This window comes from Taudactylus pleione, unplaced genomic scaffold (assembly GCF_031769625.1).
Source record: "Taudactylus pleione unplaced genomic scaffold, aTauple2 ptg000214l, whole genome shotgun sequence".
Lineage (NCBI taxonomy): Eukaryota > Metazoa > Chordata > Amphibia > Anura > Myobatrachidae > Taudactylus > Taudactylus pleione.
This window is the reverse complement of record NW_028284616.1, coordinates 15,869,706-15,897,580: the sequence shown is the minus strand read 5'-3', so window position 1 is coordinate 15,897,580 and position 27,875 is coordinate 15,869,706. Positions and strand designations below refer to the sequence as shown.

The window sequence follows — 27,875 nt, the reverse complement described above, 5'->3', positions numbered from 1 at the left end:
GAGACTTGCAATTTTTGCGAAGGGTCAGACCTGCTGTAGTTGTGCGTGACGGGCCGATGTCCTTCGATGTTACTGATGTATACGCACAACTGCAAAGTATTAGAGATATGAGAAAGCAGTAGTGGGCGTCCCTATGCTGGCTGAGCGGTGGCCGGCATTCGCATATTCTCACTGCAACTTTGCTTACGATTACGCAGCTGAGATTGCGATCCGTGCTAAATCAGGCCCTATGTTTGGTTCTATTGCTTTTTCTGTGCATGCAGCAGGTACAGCTCACTCCTCCTACCCCTCCCTGCCTCCATTGTTCTTCCTCTGCTCACATCCCTGACATGCCCCTTCTCCTCCATTTCCCCCGCTATTATTTTTATATCTCTTAAGCTATATCTGTTTATGTAATAATCCCCAGCCTGCAATTATTTCTGCATTTCATCTTGCAAGAAGCTTATTGTCCAATATGAAAACTGATTATTATTGATCCTCAAATTACTATTATGCCCAGCTCTATCTCCCTTTTTCTTTCTTCATCTTTCCCTGGTTTAAAATTGAAATCTTCAATCAAACATGTTTAAAAAATAATAATATATAATGTACATACATGCAGAGGTTCCCATTCTGGCACCCAGCAGTGCTGAAGCCTCAGCTCTATGTTCTTACAGGCCGGGTGGCTTTGGCAGGGTTCTCCAGGTGGAGGTGACGAATGAGAACCCTGCAAATCCTTCCTGCTCCTCGGCTGTAAGAGGCAGTTTACGGGCTTCTGCTGCCTCCATTCTTTCCAGATGTTTAGTTTTGGAGGCAGGCGGTGGAACGGTTGGCTAAAGAAAGAAGAAATAACATTTATACCAATGACTATTGCATCTTTTATTTGTAAGGTAGAAAAAGAGGCATTTACAACACTCCCTTTTGTAGAGATTTTGCACAATAGTTTAAATACTAGGTGCTTACAAGGAGGTACATTTACTAAGGTACAGGTTTTTAGAAGTGGAGTTGTTGCCCATAGCAACCAATCAGATTCTAGATATTATCTTCTAGAAGATGCTAGATAAATGATAAGTAGAATCTGATTGGTTGCTATGGGCAACAACTCCACTTCTAAAAACCTGCACTTTAGTAAATATACCCAAAGATGTCTATATAAAGCTGAAGGAAGTGGCATAAATGTTGCACAAAGAACTGTCAGTCAGACCATATATAACAGTATTGCAGTAGATGCAGTGCTCGAAGTGGGGCGGTATACAGCGGTATGACATATCGCCACTTCCTGCTGCCACTTAATTTTTGATACAGTAGAGAATGTACCAGCGCTGGAACAGCTGTGGCATTGTGTGGAGATGTGTCCATTGTGATGGAGCCGGGAGCATCAGCTCCTGGTTGCACTGCTGTTTACAGCTAGCAGTGGCTGCCAGCCAATCCTGGCTCGCAGACCAGCTACCAGTCAAAAGAAGGGACAGATTTTTTAATCTGGTACCTTCTGCTAGCCAATAGCGGCTTGCAGACCGCCAGCCAATGAGAAGCAGCAAAGTGGCTTTCTCATTGGCTCACGGCCGGTGCTGGATTTAAAAAGACTCTCCTTCTTTTGACTGAGTCACGCGTCCCCGCTGGTAACCGGCTTCGCGGATCCCTATTCCTTCTCTGACAGCTGGTTTAGGGGTTGGATTGTGGACATCTGCTGTCGGTTCTTGCTTCCCTTAGAGTAGCCTCAGCCATTCTCAGGACAGACAAGCTACCCATTGAGGAGACCCTGAAGGACAGTCCTCAGGTCACAGGTCTGGCAGGGAAGTGGCTGTTGTGTGCTGCGTGGGTGTGGGGTGTGTTTGTGGGGGGGGTAGAGGAGGGGTGGATTACATTTTTCATACCCCCACCTCTGAATTCCCACTTCGAGCACTGAGTAGATGTGAGATTGCTCTGGTGCGACTAAAGGTGTTGGCATACTCTATGCTCTCAGGAGAAGTCTATGTAACCTAGAAGTGCACCTTGATGTGCATAGAGGAGAATTCATTTCTAGAGGATAACTATGGAAAAGAGTAAACTGAGTATTAAAGTCCAACCTCCAACCACTTTATTTACACCCATTTATTAACATAAATAATTACAGTTTCCTTCCTAAAATACTGTATTATGTATGGTGCCACATGGTAGTAACGCTAGGAATGACTTTCTCCACTGATGTGCCATATGAAGGCTAAGAGGAGCCCCAATAACAGTGTAGGACAAGACCCAAAGACTATCACCTGGGTGCTGGTGCAATGGTCACATCTTATTATACAGCAGCAATGGTCCCTTAGGTCAGCAAGAAATGTACCATGTCTACCCCTTTACCTCATTGCCAAATTACTGTATCACTCTGAGGGCTCTATTTATTAACATTATTTTTATTAAAAATAAAGTGAAGTAAGGGGCTTTCACACTCTTTTCACATTATTTTAGTTTCACTTTAATTTACTAAAGGACGATTGGAGTAGAATTCGGAAAAATTCTACTCCAAACGCTAATTATCACATATTTTTAGTAAGCAAATCGCCTTTCCCATAATTATAATGGGATAGAACAGCTGACCACCAGAATCCCTGCAGTTAGTATTATGACCACATCCCATATACAGAGGTGGAGGCTAATGCATGCGTCAAGTTATTGCAGTCACAGCGGCAGTACTGTGCAAATGCTAGTTTCAGCTTCCCTCTTGTGTACAAGCGTATGACGGACTCTGCAAGCTCTGAGATGCCCACTTTCCTTGCTTGTGCCAGGGGTTGTATACACTCCACCATTAATGCACCATAACTTGCAATATCGAAATGACAGCCTATGGCAGCACAGTGCTTCCTTCTGAACATCTCCTAAACATGGCCTCTATGGTTGTGGATCTGCTTTTGAGAATGCTGCCTCATTCACTGACATGCCCCTGACTCTCCATAACATGCCTATGACTTTCCATAACACACCTGTGACTTTCCATAACACACCTGTGACTCTCCATAACACACCTGTGACTTTCTATAACACGCCTGTGACACCTTGAGACAGCCTTTTTTTGTATTCACTTTAGGCCATCTCCCGGTAACGCCCAGGAATACCTATGGCTTTCTGACGCCAGCTCAAATGGATGCGATACCATATGCAACAGAGGTGTCTGCATACACATAGAAGTGACAGCGGTGTCTGTGTACACATAGAAGTAACAGCAGTGTCTGCGTACACATAGAAGTAACAGCAGTGTCTGCGTACACATAGAAGTAACAGCGGTGTCTCCGTACACATAATGTACACATAGAAGTAACAGCGGTGTCTGTGTACACATAGAAGTAGATAGGACGTAGGGTTTGAGTCAGAGGTGGACGCAGTGTCAATGTTTGCACAGTTGTGATTATTTGGTACTGAGCATGCACAAATAGTCCTAATTATGTGAATGATAACTTTTATCTATATAGTTCTGCATAACTGGTGGCATTATATAAATAAACAAGGGATGTAGTTACCATGCCGGTGCTCGGGATGTCGGCGTTCAGCAATCGGAATCCCAACACCAGAATAACAACCGCTGGCATCCTGATGGTAAGTATTAGGGTTAGGAGGGGGGGTAAGGGTAAGACACTATGGGGAGGGTTAGGTTACGGGGAGGGAGGGTTAGGGATAAGCTGAGGGGTTAGGCTGCAGGAGGGAAGGTTAGGCTGCAGGGGGCGAGTTAGATTTCGGCTATGGGGAGAAGGTTTAAGCTGCGAGGGGAGGGTTATGGTTAGGCTGTGGGGGGAGGGTTAGGGTTAAGCTGCAGGGGGAGGGTTATGGTTAGGCTGCGGGAAAGGTGAGATAGGGTTAGAACACTTGTCTAATTGGGTCGAGATTCTGACTGTCTGGATGCCACTGTCGGTATTCTGACCACCGGCATCCCAACTGCTGGGATTCCGTATCCAACCCATAAACAATAATAAATGTCAATAATAGGTTGCGTGGCAGCTATAGCCTGGACCATACATGCACATTTGCACATCTCCTTAGCTCCATGTGTCTGACATGTATGTATTATCTGCTGACCAGCATTTAGTGACAGGTTGTCCAGTAGCTCATGGAACTTCTGTGCTATACTTACTGGTGCAGGTATGTATGGGGGTGCGGTGCTAAGGGCTTCAATGGCGACCCAGTCGATTGGCTGAAAGAAGGGATCACGGCATATGTTACCATTAACTCCGAGTCGTCTGGCTTGGTCTTTATGGAGGAGCTGAAAAAATTATTTGCATTTAATTTAATGGCTTACATACAGACATACATAATAGTAGCTCAATACAATCATTTTACAAACATTTCTGCTGCCCGGTACAGAGGAATATAAAGTGATTTGTCCATGGCCACAGCATGTTATACTGACATTCTATCTGGGGTATGTAGTATGTCTCCCATTATCATTCTCCATTCAAAGAACATCTACCCACCAAGCCATTTCTTCTCATATTGCTCCTAATTTGGATTTATCTGTGTAACAATGGGAGGTCAGTATGGGTGTTTCTATAATGGGTGCAGGGTGTACAGTGAGCACTGGCCCCTGGGTGTAACAATGGGTGGTCAGTACGGGTGTTTCTATAATGGGTGCAGGGTGTACAGCGAGCACTGGCCTCTGGGTGTAACAATGGGTGGTCAGTACGGGTGTTTCTATAATGGGTGCAGGGTGTACAGTGAGCACTGGTCCCTGGGTGTAACAATGGGTGGTCAGTATGGGAGTTTCTATAATGGGTGCAGGGTGTACAGTGAGCACTGGCCCCTGGGTGTAACAATGGGAGGTCAGTATGGGTGTTTCTATAATGGGTGCAGGGTGTACAGCGAGCACTGGTCCCTGGGTGTAACAATGGGTGGTCAGTATGGGTGTTTCTATAATGGGTGCAGGGTGTACAGCGAGCACTGGTCCCTGGTTGTAACAATGGGTGGTCAGTATGGGTGTTTCTATAATGGGTGCAGGGTGTACAGCGGGCACTGGTCCCTGGGTGTAACAATGGGAGGTCAGTATGGGTGTTTCTATAATGGGTGCAGGGTGTACAGCGAGCACTGGTCCCTGGGTGTAACAATGGGTGGTCAGTATGGGTGTTTCTATAATGGGTGCAGGGTGTACAGCGAGCACTGGTCCCTGGGTGTAACAATGGGTGGTCAGTATGGGTGTTTCTATAATGGGTGCAGGGTGTACAGCGAGCACTGGTCCCTGGGTGTAACAATGGGTGGTCAGTATGGGTGTTTCTATAATGGGTGCCGGGTGTACAGCGAGCACTGGTCTCTGGGTGTAACAATGGGAGGTCAGTATGGGTGTTTCTATAATGGGTGCAGGGTGTACAGCGAGCACTGGCCCCTGGGTGTAACAATGGGTGGTCAGTATAGGTGTTTCTATAATGGGTGCAGAGTGTACTGCGAGCACTGGCCCCTGGGTGTAACAATGGGTGGTCAGTATGGGTGTTTCTATAATGGGTGCAGAGTGTACAGCGAGCACTGGCACCTGGGTGTAACAATGGGAGGTCAGTATGGGTGTTTCTATAATGGGTGCAGGGTGTACAGCGAGCACTGGTCACTGGGTGTAACAATGGGTGGTCAGTATGGGTGTTTCTATAATGGGTGCAGGGTGTACAGTGAGTACTGGCCCCTGGGTGTAACAATGGGTTGTCAGTATGGGTGTTTCTATAATGGGTGCAGGGTGTACAGTGAGTACTGGCCCCTGGGTGTAACAATGGGAGGTCAGTATGGGTGTTTCTATAATGGGTGCAGGGTGTACAGTGTGCACTGGCCCCTGCATCCAGGGAGCCTCACACCACACACTCTGCACGCATACAGTATTCTGGCATCGGCCTCACAGAAATCACTGGGAAAAAGGTGCTGCTGCATTTTCCCGAAGATCTGCACATGTGCAGTAGAGAAATCACTGGGAATATGGCACCATCGCTGTGTTCCCGGAGTACTGCATTCGCACAGTAGACACTGGCACAGTCCCAGAGGCTACTCTGCAAATTTGACGGAGAGAGAGGGGAGGAGCCATACGGAGTCAGCACATGGGCCCCTCCTCTCTTACACCACTCCTGGTGCTCAGGGTTTTTTGGACATTAGAATATTACTTCTATACTTCTTATTAAACAAAGCATATGAATTATAAGCAGCATGATGGTGTACTATGCCAGGTGGGCACTGCCAGTGCTTTTCTATGACCTCACCTGTGATCACTAGAAATATATATTTATTGGGCTTTGTAAGAACCATACCTGCAATTATCTGTAATGTTTCCAATTGTCTCACTATACAAAAGTCTTCCATTACTTATGTAATAATTGTATTTCTGATTGCAGAGAAAACAGTTGGATGATGCAGGTAGCTGTGTATGTTTTGCCCTGAAATGCACTTTATATTTATTAAGTATATTTATCAAATGAGAAAAGCCATATCTCAATGAAACCGCCCCCATCTCTGCCTTAGCGGAGCCTAACCCTAAAACTCCCAGGGTGGTGCCTAACCCTAAGTTCTCCGGGGGGTGCCTAACTCTAACCTCCCCCCAGTGCCGCATAAACCTAACCCCCCCTTCCTTAGCCTAACCCTCCCCAGGGGGTGCCTAACCCTAATTTTTCCCCAGGGTTGCCATAACCTAACCCCCCCCATCCCCAGGTTAAGTAGTATACTTACCCAGCTGTTGATGATAGGGATGGTGGGGGTCGGGCTTCCAGCATCAGGATTTAGATAGTCATTGGTATTTCGACACCGCTCTTAAGTCCCATGCCGGGCTTGTGCAGTCGGGATATAGACCAGCGGCAACTCATCCGCCGGTCTATTGACTGCATCCCGTGTGAGCCAGCTAGCCGCGGAGACTGGCCCAGAGAAGAAGTAAGATAAGCCTTACAGCTCCTGTCCAGTACTGAGAAGCATCTGAGTATCACTGACCAGGTGATATTGCATTAATAAATTGCATCAATACTGTCTTTCTAATGCAACAAAAAGGAGGGATTAAAATATCCCTATCACGGCTTGCTGATAAGTATCACTCTGCATGCCTGAGATTTCCCAAACATTGTGAGATCTCGTGCACAGCCGGACTTCCACAGAATCCATACCAGCAGGTAATTCTGCCAATATAAGGAATAATGATAAGCCACAAAAGAGCACTTATTGGTTTTAATAACATCTGAATGATTTTCTGCCTACAGCAAAATCGTTACATATTTGCATATAACCTACAGAATAGTAATTTTCTCTATGTTATCTGCTTTCATACATACCGATGTTCATTGTAAGTGTCAAATAGCGCTGGTTATAGTGCATTTAACATTTACCAAATTTTTTTTTTCAATTGAGTATTTTTATTGAGTTTTCGAACAAACACCCAACAACAATTAGAAAATGCAGAATATTCGAGTCAAGGCAGATGTGAAAGCACATAGAACATACATTGGGGAGAAACATATAGCAATGTACACAGGATTATAATATAATACATAAATATCAGGATACGTTAAGTACTCTGTAACCTAAAATCTTGAAACAAAAAATGACTTGAAGGCGCCAATCAAGCCAGTAAGTCCGGAGATATGAGACATACAGTGTATAATCCTTGAATCTCCCCCTTAAATATTACAGATACTTGGATCCCTTAAAAGTTAAAATACCCTCCCTATCCCCTTAAACTAACTAACACCAATCCGCCCCTCCACTAACTCTCCAGCCTAACCAGACATATAATTACTCCCACACATTAATACATAACAGGAGACAGACCCAACCCAGACAATAATTAGCAGATCAATCAGGATATACAGGTATAGACGTATAGACCTGAGCATCAAATTCAACAACATTAAATATATATATATATCAATGACAGTTATTAACAGGGCAACACACATAAAAACATCAGTAATGAGACAATATAGTCTAAAATCCCCTAAGCACACCCCCCCCCCCACCCAAATAAAGGATTTTAATACCACATATAGGGGCAATATACTATAAGATCATGAGCCAGGTATGGCCCAGCTCCCAGGCACAAAAGGAGAATGAAAATTAAATCCCTCCAGCACATGAAAGCAAAACAGAGTCCAGACTGGACACTAGAAATATATATAAACAAAGCAACAGGATATACATGTATATAGAAAAAGAAAAATGGTTTCCAATATACTAATCAGGCCATGCTTCAGCCCCCTGTGAAATAATTAAAAGAGATAGAGTCCCGGACCAGCCTACCCAAAAACAAACATAATAGTATAAATCACGAATTTCCATCACAGCCGGTGGGAATAGATATCGAGCTTTTGGAAAAGCCACTGAAGAATTAAAATATCCAGAAACTTAGAGATCGTCAAACTTGGGAAAAAACACTTCAGATTCAGAAAGTGAAGGAGAAAATGGAGCACCAACGACACAGCCAGCAATGATGGCAGATGGTAACTGAGGCTTTAAGGTGGTTAGACAGCCATCATCTCCCCCCAAATCAGGATCACAGCCGTCATTTTCAAGAAGTTGAACTTCAGTATATGGAATGTCATAATGTAATGGAGAGAGTTCAAAGAGTAATTTTTCCACCCTGGCCACAAGCCTTTCTCTGGAGTTGGTGATGGCTTTAAGGAGAAGTTCCATATTATTTATAGAAAGCATAACCACCTCAGGAGATATTCGTATAGTCAGGTATGTATCACAAACAGGAAAATAGAATAATACAATACTTCACTTCACTGCAGGGCACTAGACATAAACAACAGGAGATCCACCTTCAGCCTGCAGTGCTTTGCTGATGCAGAGTAGCGCTTCAAAATGGAGGCCGGGTTCGGAACCCACAAAATCAGAATGGTCACCAACAGTCTACTCACTGCAAGAAGACTGTTATCCACAACCTTAGTTCCACAGGGCACTGACCGGCATAAATATATTCCCAATCAGGGTATTGTAGCAAGAGCAGCAGCAATCATTTATACCGAATGTGAGATGGCAGTCGGGCCCGGTAGCCACAGGTCCTCAGAAGTCAACATAAATTTGTGAACTGACAGGAGCAACGTCCTCCACCCTCTCACCCACCCAGGACACCAGGCAGGAGGGCTGTGGAATCAGCGCCGAAGCTAGGATCCGGAGCAGCTACCAAAGCTGGATCCAAGATGGTGCCCGCAATGAGGAGACGCTGCAGGGGGAAAGAAAATTATCCCACAGCACCGCAGCCAGAGGAGACAGGCAGGTCGAGAGACTTCAGGAGCGAGGAGGGGTAAGTAGACCACAACGTGCCGAAGTAAAAGACCGGTCAAAGAGTTCAGGATATTAATAACGGATAACTGGGCCTGGGAGCTGTAAAATCAGCCTCCTTCTCCTAGCTCGTCCTGGCCACGCCCCCATTTACCAAATCCTTAGTTCCACCTTTGGGAAACCAGAGCTGAGCCCTTCATGTATTTATGTCCTGGTGCAGTGTATCCTGTAGTTCTCCTGGGGGAGAGTATAAAAGTGTGCCTTTGCTAACCCCATTACACAGCCATAGGACATAGCCATAACTATTACTTTATACATAACCTAGAAAATGTAGGAGAGTGGCACAGGGTTGGAGGGCTGTCTAGCATTTATTAAGGCTCAACAGCAGGGGTGAAACTAGCAGTGGTGCAAAGCACTGGGGCCCACCATAATGAAGGGAGCCCACTGTTGCCAGACAGCATTATCAGCAGGCCAGCCAGGTATTATTAATGAGCCAGACTGACTCATTATAGTACATCGGCAGCTGCCGGGATGAGAGCCATAACAAGGAGAGAGGAGGAACCAGTCTGGCCTCCCCTGATCTCATGGACATTTACATTATATTCTATACTAGCTGGGATACCAAGCATTGCCCTGGTTGAAGGCTGGACTGTGAAGTAACCTGCAGCCTTCATTTTGTTACATTGTCCTTACCTATAACCTGGATAACTATGCAAATTAGGAGTAAATGACAGTGCAGGCGGGTGTATTCTCATACCCTTTGGAATGGGGTATATCAGAAGCAGACTGACTTACAGAACAGCTATAGCTTCCAAAATCACTTTAGTTACAGAAATCACTGCAGAACAGAGGGGGTGATTCAGCTATGGATGGATATGCTTTTGCAGCTGCTAACATGTTAACAGCTGCGATATCTGTAATATGATAATGCAGCAGGAGGTGTTATGCCTCCTGCATACGTTACTGAACCCAGCTGCATCCAAGGACACAGCATCAAATTATCTACAATAATCAGGACTCTGCTTGATCCCTGTCACTGTGTCTGCAGCTGAATCACCACTTGAAATCACTGTGCAGTCCAACATTGAAGACCATGTCTAGCAGTGCTGCCATCCCTGGAATGCCGGGACTGGAGTCCCATTCCCAGAAGAAGGGGGCTCGCTCGCAGTGGCACTGTATGGCTGCGATCAATCTCCCCTGCTGTTTGTAATCTCTGTATGCTAAGCCTTGCCAGGATCAAAGATTGTGGCTTGATTATGCTGTTTGCCACAGTCTAAAAATCTTGAGTGCTGAGCTGCTCATAAGCCTGCCAGGTACTGTGTGTGTATGAAGCCAGCCCATCAGCCCCAGAACCTGTGTAATTAAAGAGTATCTCAGTTTTGTTGGATTCTGTGACAGTGTATGGCTCTGACGATGTTCAAACCTAGGAAAAAACCTATTGCTGGACAAACTACACCATCATGCCAAGTTTGGTGAAGCTAGGTACAAAACTCTGGCTGTGCATAAAGGAAAAACAGACAGGCACACTGTTTTGCTTATTATATAGATGTGTATCTATCATTTCCCTTTTGCTGTGTACAATATCATACAAAGTTATCTATAGCCATTAATATCACATACTTTACAGTTACAATGTATAAATGTAATCTTATTTACCTGTTCAATGATGTCTTTGACCGCAGTGCCTGATGCAGAAAGTCTTTTGGGATTGTATGTAAGACTTCCAGTAATCATTTGAGTTAAAATAACTCCAAATGAATACCAGTCTGCACTGGCATTATACTCCTCACCAGAACGCACCTACCAGAAGAGAGATATTCATTATCAGGCTGTTATCAATAATTTTTCCATTTTATCTTTTATTAATTGACCAAGTCCATCGCGCTGTATAATATGTGTTTATGTGGAGACAGAGGGCCTGATTCAGAGCCGGACGCTCTGACCAGAGCGCTCGCTCTGAATCACGGCCCTCCTACATGAAAATGGAGCGGCCTTATGGACGCTCGCATAGCTGTGGGTTACCACCCACAGCTTATGCGAGCGTCCATGATGATGGTCGCGATGGTCAAGACCATCGCGACCATCGGGCTTGCGATGGAGACCCTGCGGTAGGGTCTCGCTGCCGCAAGCCCTGGAGTGATTTTGGCTCTATCAGAACGCCTCCGTCTGAACGCCTCCGTCTGGCAGCCACGCCCCCGGCATGCCCACCAAAGGGGGTGTGCTGTCAATCAACATCGACAGCACGCCCCCTTTGGTGCGAGACCCGGAGCGACGGAGAGCCCATCGCTAGTCGGGTCTCGCGCATACGCATGATGGAGCTCCCTCCGTCGTGCGCATGCGCAGTAGGGCAACATCGACCCGCTTGCGAGCGTCCTGCGCTCGCGAGCGGGTCTGAATGACCCCCAGAACACACAAAAGTAGAATCATAAAACAATGCAGTGATGTGCGGTGAGGTCAATGGCTGGGGAAGCACACATGTATAAAAACTCAGTTTTTATATTAAAACTCTGGAGCATGACAGGGAGTATGATAGGGGAGGGAGTATGACAGGGGAGGCACTCCCTGCCTACCCCAACCGCACGTCTTTGATACAATGTAATGTGTCAATTCAGGAGACTGATGTGTGGCTTTGTGCCGCCTTGTAATCATATTGGCATATGCTGTGTTTCCTGGGGAAGACTACATGTATATTACCTTAGTGTTACTATAATTATTAAGGACTTTGGGCCTGATTCAGACCCACTCGCGAGCGGCTGTCCGCTCGCAAGTGGGTCGATGTTATGGACTGAGCATGCGCACGACGGAGGGAGCTCCGTCGTGCGCATGCGCCAGACGCGACGAGCGAAGGAAAGTCCTTCGCTCGTTGTGTCCGATCAAAGGGGGCGTGCTGTCAATGTTGATTGACAGCACGCCCCCTTTGGTGGGCGTGCCGGGGGCGTGCCTCCCTGACGGGGGCGTTCCCACGGGAACGCCTCCCGTCAGAAGCCGGCCCACTGACATCACTAGTGATGTCAGTGGGAGTGATTTTGGCTCTGATAGAGCCAAAATCACTCCGGAGCTTGCGGTTGAAAACCTCAACCGCAGGCTCCGGCTCGCAATTTCGATGGTCGCGATGGTCTCGACCATCGCGGCCATCACAATGCACGCTCGTATAGCCTGTGGGTGGTGACCCACAGCTATACGAGCGTCCAGGAGGACGCTCCATGAAAATGGAGCCCGGCCCTCATTCAGAGCGTGCGCTCTGGTCAGAGCGTACGGCTCTGAATGAGGGCCTTTATTTCATTATTATTTGTAAAGCATGGACATTTTCCTGGCCTGGAATCAGGGCCGGCCCAACCATTACTCAGGGTATGCGGCCGCGAAGAGCGCCACAGTGACGAGGGCGCTGCCATCACGCAGCCCGACAGTGGATGCGACGGGGTGGCCGGCAGGCGCAAAGTCCTAGGGGGCCAGGTCTGCGTATACCTTTCTGTGAGGGAAGGAGCGATAACGGTGCTCCGGCATACTTTACTCACATGAGGCAGCTCCTTCCTGCTGCTTCTCTCTATGGTAAGACACCCCGGGGGTCAGAGGGTTGTGTGGTGAGCCCTGATTGGAGGAGCCATGTACACATGACTCGGGCAGGGGCGGAGCTACACCGTCTTGTTCTTCAACTCCTTAGTCCAGGGCTTCAGGCAGCATGGAGGAACTACTAGAAGCTCCACATCAAGGTGAGAGGGGGTGAGACTACAGGGGAACATATTGCTTATGTCCTTCACTCTCTGTGTGTGACCCTGCCTGGATGTGTGTGTGTATGTATGTCTCTATGTAAACCTGTATGTCTCTATATGTAACCCTGTGTGTGTGTATGTATGTCTCTATGTAAACCTGTGTGTGTGTGTGAGAGAGAGAGAGAGAATGGGTAACTGCTGTGTATGTGACAATGTCTGGCAGCTGTGTATGTGACAATGTCTGCTGTGTATGTGACAATGGCTGCTGTGTATGTGACAATGTCTGGCAGCTGTGTGTGTGACAATGTCCGGCTGCTGTGTGTGTGACAATAGCTGCTGTGTATGTGACAATGGCTGCTGTGTGTGTTACAATGTCCGGCTGCTGTGTGTGTGACAATGTCTGGCTGCTGTGTGTGTGACAATGTCTGGCTGCTGTGTGTGTGACAATGGCTGCTGTGTATGTGACAATGGCTGCTGTGTGTGTGACAATGTCTGGGTGCTGTGTGTGTGACAATGGCTGCTGTGTGTGTGACAGGCTGCTGTGTATGTGACAATGTCCGGCTGCTGTGTGTGTGACAATGGGTGCTGTGTGTGTGACAATGGCTGCTGTGTGTTTGACAATGTCTGGCAGCTGTGTATGTGACAATGTCTGGGTGTTGTGTGTGTGACAATATCTGGCTGCTGTGTGTGTGACAATGTCTGGGTGCTGTGTGTGTGACAATGGCTGCTGTGTATGTGACAATATCTGGCTGCTGTGTGTGTGATTATGGCTGCTGTGTATGTGACAATGTCTGGCTGCTGTGTGTGTGACAATGGCTGCTGTGTATGTGTGACAATGTCTGGGTGCTGTGTGTGACAATGGGTGCTGTGTGTGTGACAATGTCTGGGTGCTGTGTGTGTGACAATGGCTGTTGTGTGTGTGACAGGCTGCTGTGTATGTGACAATGTCTGGGTGCTGTGTGTGTGACAATGGGTGCTGTGTGTGTGACAATGTCTGGGTGCTGTGTGTGTGACAATGGCTGTTGTGTGTGTGACAGGCTGCTGTGTATGTGACAATGTCTGGCTGCTGTGTGTGTGACAATGTCTGGCTGCTGTGTGTGTGACAATGGCTGCTGTGTATGTGACAATGTCTGGGTGCTGTGTGTGTGACAATGGGTGCTGTGTGTGTGACAATGTCTGGGTGCTGTGTGTGTGACAATGGCTGCTGTGTGTGTGACAGGCCGCTGTGTATGTGACAATATCTGGCTGCTGTGTGTGTGTGTGCGCATGTGAGACAATTGGTGACTGCTGTGGGTATACAAGACAACGTCTGACTGGTGTGTGTGACAATGGGTGACCTCTATACACCTGCATAGTAAAATGAAAAGGCGGGTAGCTGCTTTGAGCAAGCGGTGAATAAATACAGTACACATGCGCGCCGCATCTAATCACTGGAGAGAGGGACTGGGGGCATGTCCAGCAGATCCCGGAGTGCTGGGCATGCATCAAGTGTGACAAGAATGGGGGGTGGCTTGTGGGTATGGCTTTTCCCATGAGACCACAGCCCCTAAATTATTTTGGGTGCGCGCAACAATATGCTTAGGGGTGCCCAAAAATATATTCGCTTACCAAAAAATTTGGGCTAGGGCCGGCCCTGCCTGGAATATTAGGGAATATAATAATAGTTACTGTCTTGGTCTCCTACCTTGCTCGACATTTCTTAATATTTATTTAGTGACATCTTAAGACCTAACATAATAAATCACTTCATGCTGAAAAGCTAAATAAATAACAAATATGTAACCAGCACCAGTGCTATAGCCAGTGCTTGGTGCTGTTAAAGCAGGGTGACTGGGTATGGAGACTAGCTCTCTCCCGTGCTGGGCAGGCTTACCTACTCTCCGATTTGTCGCGAGCCTCCCGAATATTGGGTGCCGCTCCGGACCCCCGGAAAGCCAGGCAAGCCTCCCGGCTGCTGTCTGCCCCCCATCCACTAATAGAAATCCCTGCAGCGGCAGGGGGCAATGACGCGGTTCGCGCTGAATCGAGTCATTGCAGCCCCGCCCCCTGCTTCACAATACCTTTAATGTTGGCTTTGTGAAGAGGGGGGCGGGGTCATGATGATGCGATCGTGCGGCCCCAACCTTGGCTCCGCCCCAATCTGGCATCAGTGTCTGGCCACGCCCCCCGCAGTGTGCAGGCAAGTATGGTGCTGGGTCACCAGTGGTCTTAAAAAATATAAAACAACGGTACATTTATAAGAAGGTATTACCATGTCTGAACCTGAATCGTAACTAAGAATTCCTGATAACGAGTAATATTTGTCTAATGTGAAGGCTTTGTCTGGGGGAGAAGCAGGGAGAGGAGACGCAGCTGCCCAAAATGCTACAAATCGCGGGTCTGTGGGGAGGGGGTGGAGCTAAAATTACACAATCCTGTCATTTTATCCCAGTCATCTTCCTACAGACCCAGGGCTGCCTAAGGCTGCCTAAGGGCTCCGGCTCCTGAGGGGCGCCGCTGAGGTGACTGAGGTCACTAGCACAAACATGATAGAAGTCTCTAAAAGAGACACCCTTTTGTTACTTAGTACTGACAGCAGAAGCAGATTATATAGACAGCTGCTGCACCCGTACTTTCCCCCTTTTCTTCTATTCATGTATAACATGCCTGGCTGGTTCAGCATTGCAGGCAGGTAGCAGTGTCTATCCTCTTCCCCTCTCCCCCTCTTTGAAAGTACATAGGTGACCTGGGGTATTTATAACCATTTGTGGTATATTCAGCCCAAACTACAGTCAGACACTTTCTGGGGCAGCTCACACATGGGGTTATATTTACTAAAGTAAGAGTTTTTAGAAATGGAGATGTTTCCCATAGCAACTAATCAAATTCTAGCTAGTATCTTCTAGAGGGTGCTAGTTAAATGTTAACTAGAATCTGATTGGTTGCTATGGGTAACATTTCCATTTCTAAAAACTCTCATTTACATACATACATACACAGTGTAAATTCACACAACATATTCTAAACAGGTGCACATTCAACACCGCATCAGCACCATAGTTCATACTGAATATTAGATTGATCATGAAGTTATGATCCATCCAATGTTCAATACAACTTTTGTAATAATACTATTCCACATCATGGGGTATATTTACTAAAGTGAGAGTTTTTAGAAACAATCCAAAAAACGTTCAATACAACAAAAGTTGTATTGAACATTGGATGGATCATAACTTCATGATCAATCTAATATTCAGTATGAACTATGGTGCTGATGCGGTGTTGAATGTGCACCTGTTTAGAATATGTTGTGTGAAGTTACACTGTGTATGCTGTGAAAATGAACATGTGTAAAAGTGACTATGCACAGTCATGTGCACTTTGGACCCTTAAGCTTGCGAGCAGGGCCCTCTTACCCTTATGTATATGAATGTATGTCTGTCTTTTACAACCCAGTATAATGTTAATGTTGATTCAAATTGTAAAGTGCAACGGAACTTGCTGCGCTATATAACAAACTGTTAATAAATAAATAAATAATACTGTCAAAGAGGGCCAGGCTAAAGCTTTGCCGAGGGTGCCAAGAAACCTTGCACTGGCCCTGTACAGACCAGTGATTCCCGTTATACTGCCCACTTCACTAGGAAATGGGGGCATGCGGGAGATCCGGCCACTCTTCAGGGGGTGCAGGGTACTACACGAATAATAGGGAGCCTCCCGTACCTTGTGTTAGAGTAGGTAAGTATGGATAATGTTACTAAATCCTCCATTTGTTTAAGGAATGAAAGCTACAACCTGCTAATCCCTTGTATCTGAGTTCTAGAAGGGCTCATCGTCCTTTCCTCTTCTAGTTACTCTTTCGCCTTAATATCTAAAATCTATAAACTTTAATATGTCACATTCCAGGGAATGTATCCTGGCTTATATTTTGGCTCCATGCATTACTTAAATTGTTTATTTTTATTAATATTGGAATTTATTGAAAGTTGGCAAATAAAAAAGTTGCTAAATAATATAAAAATAATACATGAACAATAAAGTTAATTAATTCCGAGTCTGATGAATGTCGGCTATTTCTCTCCATACAAGAATTCAGAATTCATTAATTCAGCTATTGGACTAAAGTTGGACAAACATGTCACAAGCCAATCCAATCATTTCATCTACTTAGTTGTTATAGGATTGTTAAAGATTCAAGAGTGTGGTGAAAATAATAGATTAAATGCATTCTAATGTAGATGGTTACATCGATCAATCTAATTGGATTAGGTAATAATGCTTTATCCAAAAAGATTGTATTATATCTTAATTTTATGTATTGTAATTACACAATTAAAGTCTTACAGATCTCTATGTTCTGTTACACTAAAATTCTGATGTGTATTGTGTGTGCTTAAAGAATATATTGCCAGAATATGTATGGAAATCTATATATGTACTTTGCTTTGTGTCTTTCAGTTAGTAGGTGACACAAAGAAAGCGTACTCTCCTCCCCAGACTGTGTAAGCCTGGGTGGTAATAGCAGCTGAATGACGGCTGCATTCCTAATGACATAACGGAAAGCTAATGCAATTACATGCGTGTCTTCATGCTTATGCATCACGCCACCACACTGTGGGCCTCATTCAGAGCCACGTGGGCCTCATTCAGAGCCACTCGTAAGCGGCCGCTCGTTCGCTCCGAGCGATGTTCGCACATCTGCGCATGCGTATGGGTCGTAATGCGCATGCGCCAACCAGTCAGTGTGGTCGGAAATCGTGTGTTCGCAAAATAGCGAGTGCCTGCTAATTTGAGTGACAGGATGAGGCGTTTGTGGGTGGTAACAGGGGAAGGTGCTTGAAAACGGGGAGTGGAGATCCGAATGCAAGCGTGCCAAACGGTCAAAACGGGCGTTTTAAGGGTGTGCATAATTAACAAAGCAGCGTCATCGGCCACGTCACTTGGTTGTCTCTTAGCCTGAACTGTACGCATGATTGCGGTAGGAAAATCCTACCACAAGCACTGCGAGCAGTTCAGACGCCTTTCGATGTACTCGATTAATCAAATAAATAGCGGAGATGACGTAGGATGCGAGCAGCCAGGGGGCGTCTTTACAAAATAGCAAGCGCATGTTTCGTTCGCTCGCTCAGACATAGAGGCGTCAACAGACCGCAAAGAGCGAGCGCTCAGTTTAAATAGCCGGCCCCTTTTTCTGAACGAGCGAGCGCAAATAGCGTCTGGCTCTGAATCAGGCCCTGTGTTCTGTCTGCTTGAGTAGCTGTCATCATCAGTGTTGCCACTTACACCTACTGTACCCTATGCTTAGAGCAACAGATCGGTGTAAAATAGGTGTCCCTCAGGCATATGCATGACTCTCCCATGACTCTCCCATAAGCCAGTCCTCTTCTGTGCTTCCACCCAGTTATCACCCAGATACACTCATTCTTGTATGGAGAGAAATGGCCGACATCAATAAGATACAAAATCACCCATAACTACGCAAAGATGTAATTGTGTACTACAGTGCATGCCCAGTTTGCTCAATTTGGCTAGATGCGGCCACATATGGGGTTACATGTAACTTATGCTGGGTACACACTGAGATGACGGGTCAGTGAACAAACCGATCTGCCATCAGAGCTGCCGATTGGTAACCTATACACACTTACCAATCGGCAGCTCAACATATCTGGGCTGCTTTCACAACTGGGTGGGCATTTAAATTTGCCCATCCAGTTGAGATGTCAGTGTTAGCGGTCCTTGCAGCAAGCGAATGGACAGTCGGCTGCAGGTTTGACCTGATATGTCTGTGAATTACATCCTCCACAGACATATCTGGTGTCCAACCTGCCGATGCACTCGCGATATATCGTTCATTGATTGAACACAACGATATATCGAAAAGTGTGTGCCCAGCATTAGAATCAGGCCCAACGTGTGTAGTAACCAGTAGGAAACCCATGTGCACCTCACCTCAGGAGCGATGTAGCCACGTGTCCCAACACAGCCAGTGGCTCTCCGGTCTCCGTGCATGTTCTCAATAGCGAGACCGAAGTCGGCGATCTTGATGTTGCCCGTTTCAGCCACTAAGATGTTCTCTGGCTTGAGGTCTCTGTGAAGAAAATCAAATCTTTGTATGCACTATGCTTTCATATAAACATGATTTACTTTTATATATAGAATTATATTATACTTTATATGTGTATTTTCTAAATATCTGTAATTTTGAATTTATAGTTAGAAGCAGGGACTAGAGTGTCAGCTCCTATTGTATTCAGTGTTAGGTTAGTGTCCTTGCGATCCCACTATTTCATGTACATTGGTATGTGTTCAGCAGCATTCAATGTTATTTAATAAGTAGAGACCTACTTAGACCATTAACATTTGCAATGCTAATTTGTGTGGGTACTGCATGAATAATTACTGATATTAACATTTTAATATAAGCAGCCCAAAGAGTACCAAACTATGCTCAGCAGTGATGGGGTTACAGAGCCTTTGTGCCCTGCACAGGATTCCATTTATTGCTGCAAGCAGAGGTGGCAAAAGCTGTTTTTGGCACAAATTTAGTAGCATGCCTCTGCCATGCCCTCAGCAAGCCCAATTTACTATTCCCATCATTATTGTTCCTACTCCTATACATTAACTCAGTAGTGTCCCCACACATTATACCAGAAGTGTTCCCAGTACATTATCCCTAAACAGTGACCCCACATAATATATAACCAGTAGAGCCTGTCCTGTTACTAGTGTACAGGGTTTATTTTCCCATCCTCTTGGCCACATATTCTCATTATCATATCTATAGGCTCTAATCCCATCTGTATAACACATACATGTTTTATGCCTTTTAATGGTGTTGGTATGTGTGCCTTAGCACTTATGTGAAAAAATGTGATTATAACAGTGGCCAGCCTGCTGACCTTGTAAATCTTCTGCCCTTGGCCACCTTGCTGGCCAGTGTATACTGTTCTAACTCACAGATGTATTCACTGCATCTTATAGCTGCTATCAGCCTCTGTTTTTTTGGCTCAGAGCATTTTCTTTTCTAATACCTTATAGAGACTTGGTACCAGTTTGGACTTTAGTGCAGGAAAAGAAATTTCTATTTCAGGGTCCATAGGGTATCCACAGGATACCTTGGGGTATAGGTGTGACGTCAGTCGCAGGGCACCAAAGAGTTAAGCTTTCAGCCTCCCAGGATGCACTAGGTCCCCCTCCTATACCCCGCCCCCGAGCCAAGGCACCTCAGTTTAGTTTGGTGCCCGGCCGGAGTCGGGTGCACCTGTTGGAGTGGGGGCTAGAAGAGCCCCTGAAGCTTTTTCTTCATGCAGCTGTGGCTGCACATCTGGATGAACAGCATGGACAGTCAGTCCTGACGTCCATGCTGTCTTCCCTACACCCCGCCGGTACCAGAACGCCGGTACTGATCCGGGGATGCTGGTGGGCATCTGGGGTCACAGCTAGCGGTGACCCCAGATGTTCCGAACCATGGCCGGATTCAAGGGGGACAGAGGTAAGCAGCGGGGTCCCGCGGTGGGTCCCCGCTGATCACATGGTCCTAAGTCCCCAGGCAGGGGGCTCCCTGGGGACTGGCTGCAGCGTGGAGCCAGGCGACCAACCTGCGCTTCCACTACCCCCTGGGACAGCGGACCGCAGCAGAGCGGTAGCGCTGCGGCGTCCCATGGGTTAAATGCATGCCAGGGGAGCGCGCCTTCCCTGTCTCACAGCCGGCGCCTCCCCCGCTGCACACAGCCCTCTCTGCACTGTGCTGACTGGCCCTGTGTCAGCGCTCCTCCCCCAGGCCAGCCTTCTCTCTGCTCCTCGGCGGCCATCTTTTCAGAAGCATGGTGAACGCTGCTGGAAGCCTGCATTGGAAGCATCGTGGTCTGGGTCCCCCCGCATACCTCTCCTCCGCTGTGGTCAGGTCTGTGTATGCAGCGCTGTGTCCTACCAGGCCCTGTGTCTGTGTAGTTGAGTGATCAGCGCTGTTAGTGCAGGAATTGATTTTCTTTGCATTGTATGTGACTGTGCTAGCGCTGCCTGTAACTTTACTTCTCAAGACTGTCAGCTTTATTACTGTCCCTGTTCTTTCTGCTAAGCCCTTGCGGTGCGGTGCTGCAGGGTGGTCTCTCGCCTATTTAATATATAATTGGTGAGAGGGGTCACATACGTGGTACCATCATGTCTGAAAGTGATTTTCCCCTCCAGCTACAGTGTACCACGTGTAAAGTACCGTTAGCGGAGGGGGAGGGTAGCGCGGAGGGCCTTTGCCGGCAGTGTTTGTCCATGGCGCGGCTTCTTACGGTTACAGCACCGGTACAGGAGCCGCCCTGGGCTTGTTTCGCTCAGGCGCTAACAGCTTTAGTGGGCCAGTTAGCTCCGCAGCCCGCGTTTACTCTGATGGGTTTGTCCCAGCAGTCTGTGGTGTCGTCACCCATGCAGGGTTTCCCACGACAATTGGTGGTACCCCACAGTCTCCCTATTTCCCCGCTCCCGGTTTCTCAGGAGCCAGCGTGGGTTAACTCCCTGACGAGTTCTGTACAGCACTTGTCAGATGTGTTGCAAGGGGAGTCTGTGATGCAGCCTCATAAACGGCCGGTGGCGTCTGTGTCCGCTCCTTATGAGGATGACGAAGGGACGTCTGATGATGGGGAGATTCTGGATCCTTACGATCAGGAACCTCTCCATACTAAGGACGCTGATGCTAAGTCCAAAGTATATATTCCTGGACTTATTCGGGCGGTCCGCACAGCCTTGGTGATTGAGGACGAAGTTCCCCCAGCGGCTACGTCTAAGTATGCCTTTTTCAAAGACATGAAGGGCGATGCCACAGTCTTTCCTCTTTCGGGTCAGTTGGTGGACCATTTAGAGGAGGCGTGGAAACAGCCTGGCAAAAGATACCAGCCGCAGAGACGCCTGGCGGTGGCTTATCCGTTCGCGATAATTATTTTGCTAAGTGGGAATCCCCTCCACAGGTGGATTCTCACGTGACCCGTCTTGTCCGTAGTGCCACATTGCCGATGCCATCCATGTCCTCCCTTAAGGATGCTACGGACCGCAAGGTGGAAATCTGCCTGAAGTCCGCTTATTCCCTTGCGGGGGGGGCAGCACGGCCGGCTATGGCCATTTGCTGGGTTGCCAGAGCGATGGAGCGCTGGGCGGATTCACTAGAGGCTTCTTTTGATTCCGACTGTCCGGCCGAACAGGCGGAGTTGATTGGCAATCTCCGTGATTCGGCCACCTACATCAACGAGGCGGCTCTAGGCATTAGTACTCTGGTGTCTAGAATTTCTTCAGCAGCGGTAGCTGCTCGTCGCACCTTGTGGCTGCGATCCTGGAAGGCGGACGCAGATTCCAAGAACGGTCTGGAAGCGTTGCTGTTTACCGGAGAAGTTCTCTTCGGTCCGGATCTGGATAAGATTGTGGCCACGCTGGCGGCAGCCAAATCGGCTTGTCTCCCGTCGGCCGCTGCTCCTTCTGGTTCTGGACCATCATCCTTTCGGTCATCTAGGGCCCAGGGCAGGCCCAAACCACAGTCGTTTCCTCGTCAGGCTGGCCCTAGGAAATCGGTCAAGCCACGGAAGCAGGCATGGAGTACCAGACGTCCGGCCCCCAAGCCAGATGACAAGCCTGCGGCCTGACGGTCCGGGCCTCCCTTTGGGGGATCCCAGGGTGGGAGGCCGCCTGCTGCAGTTTGCCCAGTGTTGGTCGGTCACTACGACAGACACTTGGGTTCTGGAGGTGGTCTCCCACGGGTACGCCCTCTCCTTCCGGCACAGACCCCCTGCTCGATTCTTCACCACGGGTCTACCATCAGACCGGAACAAGGCTACGGAGCTGCGGAAGGTATTGCACACTATGCTCCAGGCTGGAGTTATAGTGCCTGTTCCATTCTCCCAGAGGGGCCAGGGTTTCTACTCAAATCTTTTTTTGGTACAGAAACCCAATGGGTCCTTTCGTCCGATTCTCAACCTCAAAGCACTCAACAAGTCTTTGCGGGTACCGAAGTTTCGGATGGAGACCCTACGGTCCATCATTCTGGCGCTGGAACCTGGGGACTACATGGTGTCATTGGACATACAGGACGCTTACCTGCATGTCCCTATTCTTTTGCGCCATCAACAGTTTCTCAGGTTTGCAATCCGCAGCGACCACTTCCAGTTTCGGGCGTTACCTTTTGGCCTGGCAACAGCACCGCGTGTGTTCACCAAGGTGATGGCGGTCATGGCGGCTTCTCTGCGGCTGCAGGGAGTCCGCATGTTGCCGTACTTGGACGACCTGTTATTGGTGGCGGGATCATCAGAGCTCCTGTTACGCCACTTGGACCTGACCATTGCCCTGCTGCAACGGCACGGCTGGCTAATCAACTGGCAGAAGTCCACTCTAATCCCGTCTCGGAGGATTCTGCATCTTGGAGCCTTATTGGACTCGGGACAGCAAAAGATCTTCGTGACGGAGGAAAAGATCTCTGCTTTACAGTCAAGGGTGCGCAGTTGTCTGCACAGCCGCCGGGTGTCTCTACACTCGGCGATGAGGTTACTGGGCTCCATGGTGTCGGTGTTCGACATGGTGGAATATGCCCAGTTTCACTCCAGACCTCTGCAGCACCTGATCCTGTCAAAGTGGAACGGGCTGCCTCAGTCTCTGAAGTCCCAGACGATTGTGTTCACCCCGGAGGTTCGTCTGTCCCTTGCTTGGTGGTTACAGACGTCCCACCTCAGCGAGGGACGTCCGTTCTGGGTTCCAAATTGGGTCCCGTTGACAACGGACGCCAGTCTTCGGGGCTGGGGAGCAGTTTCGGGTCCACATCTGTTCCAGGGCAGGTGGACGCCGACAGAAGCGGAGCTTCCAATCAATATCTTGGAACTCCGTGCGGTCTTCAATGCTCTCCTTCAGGCACATCGGTTTCTCCAGGGTCACCCGGTACAGGTCCAGTCGGACAACGCTACCACCATGGCCTACATAAACAGGCAAGGAGGAACCCGAAGCCGGGCGGCTCTCGTAGAGGTGTCTCGGATCCTGGTTTGGGCGGAGCGCAATCTTCCGGCCATATCAGCGGTCTTCATCCCGGGAGTGCTCAATTGGGAGGCGGACTTTCTAAGTCACCAGGACGTTCATCCGGGGGAATGGTCCCTGCACCCGGACGTTTTTCAACTACTGGTGGACAGATGGGGTCTTCCAGAGATCGACCTCATGGCGTCCCGGCACAACAACAAGTTGCCGGTGTACGGGTCTCGCACAAGAGACGAAGGGGCGTCTCTGGTGGATGCTCTGTCCGTCCGGTGGACGTTCCGGTTCGCATACCTGTTCCCTCCGGTCTCCCTTCTTCCACGGGTAATCCGGAAATTCAAACAGGAAGGAGGGACGCTCCTGTTGATAGCTCCCGCGTGGCCCAGACGGCACTGGTTTTCAGACCTTCAGGGTCTGTCCGTGGACAGTCCTCTGCAGTTGCCGCTACGACCGGACCTCCTGTCTCAGGGTCCTTGTCGTCACCCGGACCTGACTCGGCTGTCTTTGACGGCGTGGCTGTTGAGACGGCCATGCTGAGGTCCCGGGGGTTTTCCAGCTCTGTGGTGCGTACCATGTTGCGAGCTCGGAAACCGTCTTCCGCGAGGATATACCATCGCGTGTGGCATACGTTCTTCCAGTGGTGTCGACCGAGAGGTTATGCACCGCGAGAGTTTCGTCTGTCTCGGATTCTCGCCTTCCTGCAAGCGGGACTAGATCATGGGCTTCGCCTTGCTTCTTTGAAGGTACAGGTTTCGGCCCTATCTGTCTGGTTTCACCGTAGGATTGCTACAATCCCGGATGTGCGCACCTTTATGCAAGGTGTTGTCCGCATTCAGCCGCCCTTTGTTCCACCTGTGGCGCCTTGGGATTTGGCTGTGGTCCTGAGGGCTCTCCAAGGACCGCCGTTTGAACCACTGGGATCAGTGGATCTTAAATGGCTAACAGCTAAGACTGTTTTCCTTCTGGCTATTGCTTCGGCCAGACGTGTTTCTGAGTTAGGGGCTCTTTCTTGTAGACCCCCTTTCTTGGTTTTTCATGGGAACAGGGCAGTACTCCGCACTCGGCCCGAGTTTCTTCCCAAAGTTGTTTCCCAGTTTCATGTTATCGAGGAAATCGTTGTTCCGGCCTTTAACTCACCGGGTCTTTCCGTGGGTGAGGCCTCTTTGGATGTTGTGCGGGCCTTAAGGACTTATGTTGACCGCACTTCTTCGTTTAGGAAGTCGGACGCTTTGTTTGTCCTCTATGGCTTCCGTAAAAAGGGTTGGCCTGCTTCAAAGCAAACTTTGGCAGCCTGGATCCGTATGGCTATTTCTGAAGCTTATCTTCATGAAGGCCTACCGGTTCCTCCTTCTCTGAAGGCTCATTCCACTAGGTCTGTGGGTCCTTCGTGGGCAGCTCGACGTGGTGCCTCTGCAGTCCAGATCTGCAAGGCTGCTACGTGGTCCTCTGTCCATACCTTCGTGAGGTATTACAGGTTTGACACCTTCGCCTCTCAGGATGCTTCCTTCGGGCGGCGGATTCTCCTTTCTGCACAGGAGCGTCCCCACCCTTAAAGGATACTGCTTTGGGACATCCCCAAGGTATCCTGTGGATACCCTATGGACCCTGAAGTAGAAAATATGAGATATGGTAAGAACTTACCCTTGTTATCTCTATTTCTACGAAGTCCATAGGGTTCCACAGGACTCCCGCCCTGTCGCACCTGTGCTGCAGATGGGCTTTGCTCTGGTCACCGGTTTTCCGTCTCCCTCTGGTGAGAATGTGATTCTTGTATGTGACCAGATCTTTGTTCTCTCTCTTCCTTCTCCTCCTCCGGCCTATGGCTTGGTAACTAACTGAGGTGCCTTGGCTCGGGGGCGGGGTATAGGAGGGGGACCTAGTGCATCCTGGGAGGCTGAAAGCTTAACTCTTTGGTGCCCTGCGACTGACGTCACACCTATACCCCAAGGTATCCTGTGGAACCCTATGGACTTCGTAGAAATAGAGATAACAAGGGTAAGTTCTTACCATATCTCATATTATAGCACTATTAGCTCATTGTATTTAATGGTTAGTTTTCTATCCTGTATTGGTATGCCCAAGAGGCCTATTCATCAACACTAAAATAACGTTTTTAAGGACATTTTCCTTAATTAACGTTATTTTAGTATACATGAAGTATCTTAACACAGGAGATATCACTGATATCTCCTTGCTAAGTCCCCCTGCATTAATTTCCACACTATGTGGAAATTATGGTATTCATCAAATTCCGAAAATTATGTATTTTTGGAATTTGATGGAGGTACTGTATCCGCCACTGTGAAGTGGTGAATAGCAGGTGACACTTACCTGCTTCCAGCTGGAGAGGTCCCCCGGCGTCTTCCTCCGGCGCTCTGTTCCCTCCTCTGGCTCTGGTGGTTGATCGGACAACTGTGGTCTCCCAGCAGAACACAATGAATAAAGTTTAGAAAGAAAAAAAAAGTTTTTATTTCTAAACTGTACTGTGGTCTGCTGGGAGACCACGTGTCAGACCAGCAGGACGTAGCCGGAGGCTTCTACGCGGGCAGGTAAGTGCGGGACGGGGGGGAGGTGGGGTTGGGGGATACACAAAATTAACGTAGCTGTAGGTAGTGCTGCACATGCGCTGGGTTTACGAATGTAACAGCACATGCGCAGCATGGATTCCAGCTACGGTAAGTTAGTGTAGAGAGGGAAAACTATCTATTTCCCAAAAAGCTGTCATCGCAAATATGACAGCTTTTCGGAATAGATAGTTATGGAGAGAGGAATGATGAATTCCTCCAGTAATTAGGTAGAACTCCATGCCAGTTCTATACTTAATTACCTCCATTAAATTTTAAGTTATGATGAATAGGCCCCCAAGTCTAGTGGCATAGAGAAAGCTCTATCAGTCAGTGATCACAGATGCTGGTAGCTCCTCCAGGACCAGGTGGGAGGTTTCTCAGCCCACTTTTCCCACAGTTGTTGGCAGAGAACTGAGCTGCTAGTAGCACAGAAAAGTACACATTTTTAAAACTCTCCTCACCCAAAAATAATATGAAACTAATAAAACACTGCAGAAGGGAGGGAGTGTGTAAGATATAAGTGGGAATATGTGCCAATGATAAAAGTATAACACATAGACAGGGCCATAGAGAGCGGTGGTGGGCCCTGTTACTGTAGGGGCCTAAATGTGCAGGAGCAGCCATGTCCCCTACAACAAACTATGCAAAATATTATTTGTGGTGTGTCAAAGTGGTGCTGTGTGCCACACAGGGGGATGCAGTGCGCCCCTCTGCCAGGGGCAGATCAAGGAGAGGGGCATGGTCAGTTTGATTGCTCCTCCCCTACCTCCACATTAGGTGCAGGCCGAGGAGACTACAGCTCAGCGGCAGCGCTGATATGTAAGAGGGGGCTGGGAGGGTGGTGGACCTGGATCCCCACTGGGCTCCTCCAACAGCCTGGGCCTTAGCAATTAGTACCCACTGCCCCCTTCCCTCGGGGCACCCCTGCACATAGAAAGTTGGGAACAGGCATGATAAGTATATTACATTCTGTATATTAGACTCTATACTAATACTAATATCACTGTATTATACTGTTGCTAAATTGTAACTATATAATTACCGATGGACTATGCCCTTAGCATGGAGGAATTGCAAACCACATACAATTTCTGCACTGTAGAACCTGGTGGATAGAAAATAAGTAAAGTTACATTGTTGGGACATTTAAATAATGGATGAATGATTTCCAGCCAACAGTCCCCACAATTTGTGCAAATGTCCCCATTCTTTGTTTCATATTTGCCAACTGCCTAATATGATGTTTCTGTCTCTGGGCCTGATTCAGACCCGCTCACGAGCGCTGAGCGCTCGCAAGCGGGTCGATGTTACCCAAGTGCGCATGCGCACGACGGAGGCGGCTCCGTCGGGCGCATGCGCGAGACCCGAATAACGACGGCCAAGCCGTTGTTATAGGTCTCGCACCAAAGGGGGAGTGCTGTTGATGGTGATTGACAGCATGTCCCCTTTG

At 48.1% G+C, this 27,875-nt stretch overlaps 1 protein-coding gene across 1 annotated transcript in view; it reads right to left on the bottom strand.

Annotated features, from left to right (window-relative positions):
• Window positions 1-650: 650 nt before the first annotated feature.
• Window positions 651-27,875, bottom strand: part of LOC148517634 (protein kinase C delta type-like) — a 60,296-nt gene continuing 33,071 nt past the window's right edge. The window contains exons 5-9 of the mRNA XM_088478488.1: window positions 27,468-27,530; window positions 18,819-18,957; window positions 10,831-10,974; window positions 4,079-4,207; window positions 651-812 (exon numbers count right to left, since the gene is read on the bottom strand). Coding sequence (XP_088334614.1) covers window positions 651-812; window positions 4,079-4,207; window positions 10,831-10,974; window positions 18,819-18,957; window positions 27,468-27,530 — 637 coding nt within the window. The remainder of the gene's footprint in view (window positions 813-4,078; window positions 4,208-10,830; window positions 10,975-18,818; window positions 18,958-27,467; window positions 27,531-27,875) is intronic.